The sequence below is a fragment of the Patagioenas fasciata genome, chromosome Z (assembly GCF_037038585.1).
Source record: "Patagioenas fasciata isolate bPatFas1 chromosome Z, bPatFas1.hap1, whole genome shotgun sequence".
Lineage (NCBI taxonomy): Eukaryota > Metazoa > Chordata > Aves > Columbiformes > Columbidae > Patagioenas > Patagioenas fasciata.
This window is the reverse complement of record NC_092560.1, coordinates 9,852,017-9,863,360: the sequence shown is the minus strand read 5'-3', so window position 1 is coordinate 9,863,360 and position 11,344 is coordinate 9,852,017. Positions and strand designations below refer to the sequence as shown.

At 43.6% G+C, this 11,344-nt stretch overlaps 1 protein-coding gene across 1 annotated transcript; it reads right to left on the bottom strand.

Moving 5' to 3' along the window:
- Window positions 1-207: 207 nt before the first annotated feature.
- ALDOB (aldolase, fructose-bisphosphate B) lies at window positions 208-10,244 on the bottom strand. Its single transcript, XM_065861427.2, has 9 exons — window positions 10,092-10,244; window positions 3,596-3,717; window positions 3,118-3,329; window positions 2,558-2,612; window positions 2,239-2,399; window positions 1,937-2,020; window positions 1,282-1,456; window positions 939-1,138; window positions 208-719 (listed from the first exon to the last, which is right to left on the bottom strand). The coding sequence occupies exons 2-9, from the start codon at window positions 3,705-3,707 to the stop codon at window positions 624-626; spliced, it is 1,095 nt and encodes a 364-aa protein (XP_065717499.1). The 5' UTR covers window positions 3,708-3,717; window positions 10,092-10,244; the 3' UTR covers window positions 208-623.
- Between the last annotated feature and the right edge of the window lie 1,100 nt (window positions 10,245-11,344).

The window sequence follows — 11,344 nt, the reverse complement described above, 5'->3', positions numbered from 1 at the left end:
CTCAGTGTCTTTCAGACTTCAGTCAGCAGGATTAATGTCTCCAACTGAAATCACTACTGGATTACTTCCCTTTGATCTCCTCAGGGTTTCCCAAACTTGCCAGCAGTAGCACTTTGTGACTTAACCTTTGTACAGGCTACTGAAAACCACAGATGTGTGAAAAAAGACTGTGAAGTTTATACACAGTCAGGAATTGTGAGTCAGAGATTAGTTTTCAATTACTGTTTTATTCCCATGATTGAAGACACAGTCAGGATTTTGTAATTCATTATTTTGGCAGCAGAATGTGGTAATGGGCAAGGGAATGTATTTTAATTGCTAGGGAACTACTTAATCTGCCTTTTATTTTGATGATTAAATTTAAAGCAGAGGGAGTGCGGGTTTGTGATTCATTGGCTGCTGTTATTTGTTGTACAGAAGGAATTACTCTTCCCTGGAACGGGTAGATGAAACAGGAATATCCCCTTGGTAAATTGTGGTAGCGAAGGGTGTAGAGGAAGCTAATCCATTTTATCCCCAGTTTTGTTTAGGATAAGAGAAATTAGTTTTCTTTGCTTTCCTTTCATTTCTGAACATCTTCGACCTTGTGAAGAGGGACAGGATGAAGGAAGGTTCCTGCACATTCAGTAGGTGTAGCTGGCAGTGAAAAGTGACTGCGTGGCAGCTGCGTCAGTCTTCCCAGACACAACGTACTGTCCTCTGCAAGCCAAACTGTTAATCTGAAAAAGAAACAAAAAGGAGGGGACAATAGTTAGCTTGGAATAAGAAAGGCAGATGTAGAAAGACAGCACGAGTAACCAAGCAAGGCAAAAAGAGTAGCACCCCCAGTGAACATCAAGCACCAGGAGACGTGGGAACAAGAGGAGCCTTAGGAAGGAGACAACTTGTCTCATTTCTTTGTAAGCAGCTCCTCTCTGCACTGGGGGGAAGGCTCATACCTGTGCCCGCTTGCGGAAGGCTTCCTGTGCAGCCTTCTTGTTCTCACTTTTGCCCACCCATGCTGCCAGGGCAGAGGCTTGCAGGGCTCTCCCATATGAAAAGGTCAGTTTCCAAGGCTTAGGCAGAGGAGACTGATTCATGGCGTTCAGGTTGAGAGAAGCCTCCTCTTCACTCTGACCTCCAGACAGGAAGCAGATTCCTGTAAGAAAGAGGTTTTGAGGCTTAGAAATAGAGTGCTCCAGCCACTGCAGTCCCTGACATTTATGTGCCAGAGGAGCAAGTGTGTCAAAGCCAGCAAGAGTGACAGCATGAATGGATACATAGGAATGAACTGGGAATCACCAGGAACAGCAGCAGGAACGGTGCGGAGAAGAGTCGTGACAGTTGCTACGGCCACATCCTGAGGGGTGTACTTCTTGGTGCAGGAATGCCCAGCTGTCACCATGTTGGGTTTCAGCAGTGTCCCTTCCAGGTACACATGATGATCATTCAAAGCCTTGTAGACAGCAGCCAGGACCTGGAAACAGGAAGATTGAATACAGACCTCTGCTTAAATTTTCACCTCAACTTCTTGTGGAAGGCCAGCTCATTCCTTAGGAGTGAGAGAAGATCAAATTGAACTTTGCTTTCTCATGAAACTTATGACAGGTTGCAGCCTTGGAGACACCACTGCTTTTGAGATGATCGGGATACCACTCTTCCTATTTATTGGATTTGTCCCTGCAAACTGAGGTGCTGAAAGACAGGTGTTTTTGCTCTCAATCCATCTTTTTGAGATTCGGAATGCTTATAATGGCAGTTTTAGTGGAAATCCAAAAGCATGGATTCTACTCTTGCGTTTCCTATTTTCTCATTATTTGACTGTGAGCAACTGATTTTTGTGATCCAGTTATGAAGTACCTTTTTGGTCAAAACTCTTTTGATATCTGTGAACACAAAGTCTGCATAGATTAGCTACTAATTTGAGAAGGGGAGGAAAGGAGCAGGAATCTCTTACCTTTTCTGTGACATACTGGCAGCGCTGGAGATCATGATCTCCATCAGGCAAGATCTCTGGCTCCACAATGGGCACCAAGCCATTCTAAGAAAAGAAAAACAGAGGAGTTTTTGGGAGTGTGGAAGAAAAATTGCCCTTGTTTTCTACCCTTTGTTGGTACTCCTTCTTTTGATGCTGCCCTCCTTCCTCGTCTTTCCCGAAATCCTCACAAAGATGTGCTTTTCAAGTTACCTAGAATGTTATCACAGGGAACAGTGAGAGGGGCAACAACACCTCAGGAGAGATGACTGGAGGTTATATACCTGCTGGCAGATGCTGGCATAGCGTGCCAATGCGTTGGCATTCTCTTGGATGGCGAGTTGAGAGGGTGTTGTGCTGGTGATTTTCAGCACTGCACGCCACTTGCCAAAATCAACACCATCTTTTTTGTACTGGGCACACCGCTCAGCCAGTCCATCCAGCCCTACAGATGAAAGAACAGTCCTTCACTGAGAGCAGTTCTTCAGGACATATGTCTGAAAAGTATCATGACACCAGCCAAGGCTGTGACTCAGGTGAGTCACCCCATGGCTTTTGCTGCACCAGTCATAGCTTAAGCTCCTTAGATCTCTCTTTCTTTACCTTGGATGGTGGTTTCTCCATTGGTTCCTGCCAGGGGTGCTGTGCCTTTATCCAGCTGTGGAGATCAGAAAAACAGGAAGGGTCATGGAGAGATGGAAGTCAGTCTAATCCTTATCTTTTTATACATGGCTACTCTGTGGGCTGTAAGTGAAGTATGGGGCTGATCGTGCTAAGGGTGAAAAGGAGGGAAATCTTGGAGCAAAGGGGAAGAAAAGGAGTGAACTGAGTAAGAAGAGGGGACAATGTGGCTTGCAGGCTTGAGACCTCTGTCAGATGCAGAAAGAACTGGATTTAGGTTACTGCACAGAGGGATCTAATTGCTGTAAATAGTGAGTAGATGGGAGTTGGTAGATGAAAAGGTCCTGCATCAAAAGCAAATGTGCCCCTGGTTAGTTGTACAAAAGCAGAGTGGCAGAGATCCTATCGTGATTTTAAAACCAAGGACAATAAAAGAAAAAAATAATGTTTGGCAGGAGAGTATGCAGCCCCATATGTATTATAATTTTCACTAGAAATAGCATTTGTACTATGCTGCCAGCCAGACACGTACAGATACTCACCTTTATTCCCACCACAATGCCTTTTTCTTTGATGAGTGCTGGAAATGGCTTTCCACTGCTGTCTTTTTGATAGAGAGTCTCGTGGAAGAGGATCACTCCCCCAATGCTCTGGTTGATGGAAGCATCTGAAGAGAAGAGAATCTCTCGAAAAGCCCGGCGATTCTCCTCTGTGTTCTCCACATTGATCCTCTGCAGCCTGTTCCCCATGGTACCTAGCAAGGTAAGCAAAGAGAGTTGTGAGGCTTGGCTGACCTCCTGGTCCCAGCAGGTAGTAATGAACTGGGCCTTCAGTTCAGAGCTTCCCTTCTCAAGCCACAGTTTGTTAGCTTTTGTTGCTATAGTCGTGGACCTGCCTAGCCCAGTTGTTCCTGCTCAGTCAACAATTTTTAAGTGTTTTTAATTTACTCCACTGATTTCAAATGTGACGAAAACTTAAGAAGTTTTGGGTACTTTTAATTGATTGATATCCAGAACTCACCCACTGATTCATCTGCAGCTAAGATCCCCTTTCCTGAAGCCACAATCCGCTGAGCAATGTCTGAAAGAGCTTTCTTCTGCTCTGGAGACAGTGCTGGGAACTGGTGGGTCATGTTGACTTATCTGTGGAAGAGAATTACTGTTACAAGCTGGGGGAGACTGTATACATGAACTGTGAACCAAAGACACCACTTGGGTACTTGCATTGGACAGCACTCGGTGCTTGCGTGGTCCGTATTATCATAGGCGCGTGCCCAGACATGCTTTCGAGTTCATCTTGGCTTACTGGGTTGGCATAACTAGAGGAGACAAATGCAAGAGCCACATCCTAACACCAGAACCAAAGTGGGAAACACTGCATTTTATGTGAATTTGCTCAGAGACTAAAGGAAGGTCAGTCTGTCATAAAAATGTCTACCAAGCTAATAAGTATGCTGATTGCAGACTCTGCAAAGTTCTTTGCAAAGCACTTAGGACTTTTTGGTACCAGTCAGAAGAACGCAGTTATTACATTGCTTGCCTTTACACATTTCCTAACAATGCCCTGGCCTGCATTGCCAGTGTTTGTCCAGTTACCTTTCTATCCCTCCTGCCTTGCTTTGTAATACTCTCCCCACAGCTGCTTTGAGAACTGTAGCACATTGCTTAGTCTATGTAAGACTTGGAGGTTAAGAAGGTTTCACCACCCATTTCTGTCTTTTCAGCTGTGGTAGAAGCTGCAGATACCCAGCACCTGAAATCCATGTTCTGTCTTCTGAGAGAATGCTTGATCTTATTAATGTTTTGATTATATGGCATGAAATTACAGTTTCTCAGATCATCTGAATAGTCCAAGTTACATCCCTATGTGTATAAGCCTGTGAACCTAAGACATAAAGACTCTCTTCCATTTATCACACACTATAGTTAAAGCAACACCCATATTTTTATCAGCAGGTGGCAAATCCATTACTTGAATCATTAAAAACAACACAAAAGATCTCCAGTAACAAGTTTTCCTTCAGAGGGGCAAGCCTCTGTGCAGTATCTGGATTTTCAAGTCTCAAACTCAGCCTTAGAGAAGATTGAGAACATGCCATTCCTCATTGCACCATGTGTCAGAGATAACCAGCAAATACATCTCCTCGCATAAGCATGTGTGCAGCCAAATCCTCCGCCCTCTTTCCCTGCAAACAGGTATTATGTTGCCAGGGAATCCTTGTCTTGACCTCCCTGCTGAAGGGTGTAATGGTGAGAAAAAATTATGAGTCTGGTTGCTACTCATGATAGGGTAACACAGTTCTGTGCACCATGCACATGGTGCCAAAATCTTCTGGCAACAGTGACACCTCAGAACTGTGACAGCTGTAAATCCATGTCTCTGATTTACAGTTGAAGGTACTTTGGTATTGGTAACGTTATTGTGCAAGATTCAAATGGCGTTGTCTGCCAGTACAGACCAGTCACATGCAGTGTCCAGATGTCTGCTTCACCTTTTTGTGAATTGCTTAAGACTAGAATTCGTCCTATGCAACTTATCAACAATGAGTCATTCTAGGTTAAGAGACAATTTGAAGGCGAGTATGATGCATCAAAGGAAAGAGGGTTCCCTCCTTTTCCAAGTGCTGAAATCCCTTCCTGTGGTCCTGCAGAAGCAAGCTTTGCTGAAGAGCTCTCTCTGGATGCCAGGCTGTGGCCAGAGCTCTGGGAAGCATTCTTCTACTGTGGTGACCACAACTCCATCACTCCCAGCTCTAATCCTGTTTGGCCTACCTAAAGAAACATGAAGAACTGTGGTTTATGCCACATAGCTAATTGAGTTCGCTTCTAAGCCTCCTTATCCCTCACTGGCTTTCTGTGTCTGATATGTCTCTAAGAAATAGAAAGCTGGCTTGTTATTATGATCACTGTAATAATAGCTTGTGTTGTCAGCACTTCACTAAAAGCCACAGCACTGTTAAATAGTTATGCAAAATTATGAGGAATCACTCCAGTAGTTCACAGCCTCTGTGGAAAAGACTAGAAAATTGTGATCTGGCAAGAATATGATCTTGTCCAAGGCCAAAGCTAATGAATTGCTAAATCAGTAATGGGATTTCAGAGTTCAGTTTGGAGGTGTGCTACAGCATGAGTAGGCGTATCCAGATAATCTTTAATCCAGCTAGCTGAATTAAAAGATCAGTCACTCTGGTTATGTTATTAAGGGTATACTTTCTCTCCAGCAATGCAATAAGCAATGAGACTAATGTCTGCTATGTCTTCCTTGTTTCCAGTGTTTGCATAAAGATAACAAAAAGACAGTTATCACTCAAAACCAGCTTGCAAAGCAAGTTGCCATAATACAGAGATATGAGTTTTCGGAGGATAATGCTGGTCCAAGTGAGTGCTCTCAGAGACTGAAACAATACAGTGTAGTTCTGTGATGATGAATTGGAAGACAGCAGATTAGTTTCAGTTCCATGCGAGTATCTCATTGAGTGTGAAGGAGAAGGTAGAGATTTGCCAAAAGGTTCCGCAAAATGGTCTGTAAGGCCATGGTGAGTGGTTCCCAGCTACTCTGCTGCGCTACAAGGATGAATAAAATGCAGAGTGTTTCTAAGTGAAATGGTGAAGAAATGAGTGCAGTTGTAAAGCTAATGATAACTCTAAGGTCCAGAATGTTCAAGGACCTTTGATTTAGGACTTTGTTTCTCTGTGAGTCTTTCATGAGGAACATAATCTCCAAGGATCTTCCCCGATGGGTTAATAAAGGATATCTCTGCTGTAAGGTACTGCTCTGAGCATTTAAAGGGGAGTTGGAAATCTTACACTCCAGTAACAATTCTTTACAGCTGCCTTGTAAAGAGTAAGCTCTCAGCACATCCACAGAAACATTAAAGCCCCCCCTTTAAACAGCTGGGTGTGTCACCTCACAGGTCCTGAGGAAAAACAGTTGTGCCCAGGCTGCCAAAGCTGCACAGCTCATTTCATTCTTCCAAGAATGAAGCCATATTATTCAGCTTTAGTTGTTTAATTTGACAACTTTTCCAGGCAGGAAAAAGCTCAAAGGAACTGTGTTCTCAGTAACAGTATCTAGGAGCTGTCCCACCACTAAAATTTTTCAGTAAGTTTTATTTCTATTTACCTATCTTGGGCTGTGGACTACTACCATGGTGTCACAAGCTCAAGTGATTTCACACTGATTTGACACTGTATGAATACAGCTATTCACTTTGTGATAACTGCTTACATAACATTTTTCTTTAAAGTGGAAGGAAAACCAAAATAGTAAAACAGCACAGAATGCACAAAACCCCCAGTTTTATGGCTTTCTTGAGTGTTTGTCAGGCTTCAGCAGCTCCTTAAGGCAAACAAAGTTCTTAGTTCTGCCCTCAGCCTGTGACCAGCAGGAGGTGGGAGCAGGGAGAAAAGGGGCAGCACAGTTGTTAAAAGTGAATATTGTACTGCTGGAGCCTCAAGTTTTTCTCAGCTATCATAATGGAAGACTGTAGGAGAAATATCTTCATGGATATCAGCACAAGCACTGCATCCTGTTAACAGAGAGAGGACAGAGGCAAGAAAAATAGCACAAGGAACAAAGTGTTATATTCCCTTTCATGTCATCATAGAAACATTAATACTTCATTGGCATCTTCTATTTCCAACCACTTTAAAGTGACTGGCATCTTGTAATCTTACAGAAAATCTCACTTGAGTCATGGGTTGCAGACAGGAAAATACTGGATTAGAATCTGTAAGTTTTTCTCTTGGGTCTTTTCACTGTCTTCTTTTATAAAATTGGTTCACAAAGTGCAGGACTGAACTATCAAAATACAGTTTGTACCCAATGTGTGTAGCTTTTCCTGTTCGGTTACTAGTAAACACAGCCCTTCAACATAATCTCTGACAGCAATACAAACCACATGTGCATGTTGTTGCACTGTACACACAAGATACTCTGCTTCTGAAAGGCAGGATTTGAAGAAGAAAAAGTTGAATATATCAACATATAAATACAGTTGATAGGAAAAAATGAAAAGTATAAAAAAAATTAGCCTGTCACATGTAGGCCCAGTGTTAACCTGATTGGATTTAGTCCTCATTTACACTTGTGTGCTTAGGAGGGACCATCACATAATGAGCTATGCACCTTATATTCTCATTACAGTGGATAAATCTAGTTATTTGCCTCACTTATCTCTGGAACTTCATTAGAAAGCTATTTCTAAGTAAGTCTGGTTAGTTGGATATTGGGCAAACTAATAGGTATGAACGGCTGGGCAAGCCTGGCCCCATCCTGCTGACCGAGCACATTCTTATCTAGCCTGCAGATGACACGAGCTGGCAGGACTAGTTGATGTGCTTGATTGCTGGGCAGCCATCCAGAGGAGCCTGGAGGGAGGGTGGGAAGAGACCAACAGGAGCACCACCAAGTTCAGCCAGGACAAATGCCCAGCCATTGCCTGAGGGCCAGAACCCTGGCGGTGATCCCACCAGGGCTAGTGGAACAAGGGAGCAGCTCTTTAGAGAAGGCTCAGGGCACTGTCAGGCAGCAAGCTGAACAGCAGCATACTGCATGAGTAGGGGTCCAGCCCAGAGAGCCAGGGGAGGCCAGGGATTGTCCCGCTCTGCTCAGCACTCTTTAGATCACATCTGGGTACTGCATCCAGTGTTGGGCCCCTGCAGTACAGGAAAGACAAATGAGTTCAGCAGATGCCACTGAGAAGGTCAGGGGCTGAAGCACCTGCTCTGCAAGGAGAAGGCTGCACAGCTGGGTCTAGTTCAGGTTCCAGCAGAGATGGCTTCAGGGCCACCTCTCAGCAACCTCCACTACCTACAGAGTGGTGATCAAAGAGGCAGGCTTTTCAGGGTGGCATGTGATGGGAGAGCGAGAGACAACAGGCATAAGCTGAAACTAGAGAAATTCGGACTGGATACAAAGAGTGTTTTTTCCCTGTTGGAAGAGCCAAGCAATGGAGCAGTTTAACAGAGAGGCCATGGTGTCTCTATACTTGGAGGTTGTTAAGACTCACCTGAATAAAGCTGTGAGCAGCCTGGTTTGACCTTGTGTCTAACCCTGCTTTGAGCAGGGGTTTGGGACCTCCTAATGTCCCTTTCAGCCTGAATGACTCTATGTGAGTCCTTGCTGTAAGGAGTTGAAGTGGAAGCGGTGCCTCCTGTGTTTATGAAGGAGCTCTGAGGGAAGGACAGGATGTTTCTCTCTTCATCTTTGCAGTGAGAGTGAAAGTTTTAGTATAGCAAAACATTTTATTTCTGGGTTTGAGAAAGTGTCAAGGGTATAGGACAAAAAGAAATATTGAGACTTCTGTCAGCTAGAAAAAGCAGATGGTTTTGATTGACATACTAATTTCACCATCTTGATAGGTCCTTTAGGACATACATGATGGTATATTGCCTGGTTAGTTTTCACTCTCTATTATGATGGTGGGTATAAGGGGTTTTTTCCCTCTTCATGCTCCCTCTAGGGACCTTGCTTCAACATCCTGTCACAAGTGGATGGGAGTATGTGGCAACTCCAGGTCCCTGTCCTGGTTCCCACATTAGCCTCAGACATATAGTCAAGCCCTCATCAAATATACCCACATTTCATCTCTCTGTAATATGAAAGGAGGTTATGTATTCAGGGACCTGGCCTCTTCAGTCAGTGCAAACCACTCCTGGAGCACTCACAATGGCTTAGAGATGGCGGAGATGGAAACTGGTTTCTTGGGAGTAAATGTGGTCATTAGGGTGAAGCTGCCTCTCTCTCAGGGCTGGGCTCTTCTCAAAGAAGGAAAAAAAATGCTGTCAGACTTGCATGAGAATTCAAGTCTTAAAATGCCAGCAGGGGAAGCTGAGAGAAGCAGCAGTGAGTGTTTCAGGTGGGCTAAATAGTTGTGGGTGCCAGGCACATAGGATAGTTGAGACAGTGCAGAAGGATTGCAGACTCGGTGAGGATTTGAGTTTGTTGAGCAATTTTCTGAAGCTGCATGTTCACAACATGAAAGGTTATAGCCTAATGCAAGAGCAGTTTTTAGTTTCCTGCATTACCTTACACCCCCCCCGCCAAAGAACCTTATCCATACTCCTGCACTAATAACTTCAGAAAAAGCTGCACAATAAACATACATTAGTACACTTCTGTCAGCATTAGGGTTTGTCAGGACCAGCTGCATTCTTCAGTCATTCTTCTCCTTGTAAAACATGAATTTATATATTGTGCAAGCATAAACAAACACATACAAAACAAAGCAGTAGAAAGCAATGCAGGTATGTTATTGGTCAAGTCCCCTTAGACTGAGAATTCACTTATTCCAGGATTTCTGAGTGACTATGCTAAGTTAGAAAGCCAGTGTTAGCAGCAAATGGGTCACATTGGAGGATCACTGCAGAATGGCTGAATGCTTATTTCTTGCAAGCTGTTGGAAGGAGAAAACAAAACAAACAACTCCCCAAGCCTACTTTAGATAAACACTTCATGTCTCAGCTGCTGATATACATACCACCTTTACAGTTAGAATTTAAATTATTATACTTACTTGCTAGTGGACAGTGCCTCTGCTGCTGCGAGCTTCTGGTGAGGTGGTTACAAGTGAAGAGACCTGGTCCTTCTAACTTTTATAAAATTCTTGACTTTTTTTTTTTTCCCTTCTGGTCTTTCATTGTCCCTCCTCCCCAGGCTGGTTGGGGAGATGTCACTGCTCGAGATCAGTCATTGGCTGTCAGACCACAACCACACACAACCAATGAAACCCAGTCTCGCTGCCAGTGATCCTCCCCCCTCCCCTCCCCTGTGTATATAACTTTCTGTTCAGAGTTAGATCTTCTGGAAGCTCATACTTAGGAAATGACCCAGTGAAGGAAGGAAACATAGAAAACAAAATGCAGAAACAATGCGACAGATCCTTAATTGACATGAGTTATCATCTCACTGGCTTCCCAGGTGTTACTATGATTTTCCTCACTTGAAAATTTAGCACAGAAACATATTTAATATATGAAAAGGCAAAATGCAATGCTACAGAATCAGGGTTAATGAAATTGCAAGTTCTGATTTCTTTTAATGCAGTGTATATGTGACTATGATGGTTATCAGAAGAAATATGCCCACACTGAGATGCACAAATGCATTTTTCACTAAAATCCCAGTGAAACACCTACCCATATTACGATGACATACAAACTTCTCAGATGCTTAGCAAAATTTATCTGTGAAAAATACTAATGCTCTAAAATGAGTATAGTAGCATTCCAGTTGATACAGAAATCACAGTACAACTGTTCACCAAATGCAGGTAGATGGACTTGTGTTTTTTTTTTTTTCTCCCATACTGCAGGTCAGTATTCCTGGAGGGAAATACAGCGCAGGAACTGTTATGCAAACATCATACCCTCAGCAACAACACGCTCTGTGACCTTGGACATTTGTATGTCTTTACCACAAAGACCCCGTGTTTGCCTGAAGAATGACGTAGTTTCTCTGTTTGCCTCACGTAGTGATACCTTTAGCCTGTATATGGACACGGCGAGACATCTGACTTATCCTCTCACTGAGCAACGCTGTCTTCATTAGGGCACTTCTCCCTGAGCCTCTCTTCATTAGGGCACTTCTCCCTGAGCCTCTCTTCAAGAGCTGCAAGCTCAGATCAGTGCCTGTAGGAAATCTAAACAACTGCAGTAGTGCTCCAACACAGTCAGCAGATAAACCTCTGAAAAAGCTGGGGGTGAAGTCTAATTAAAAGCCTTGTGTTTGTGTTGTTTTGTTTTCTTTAATGTTTTCCTTCCAGATCTG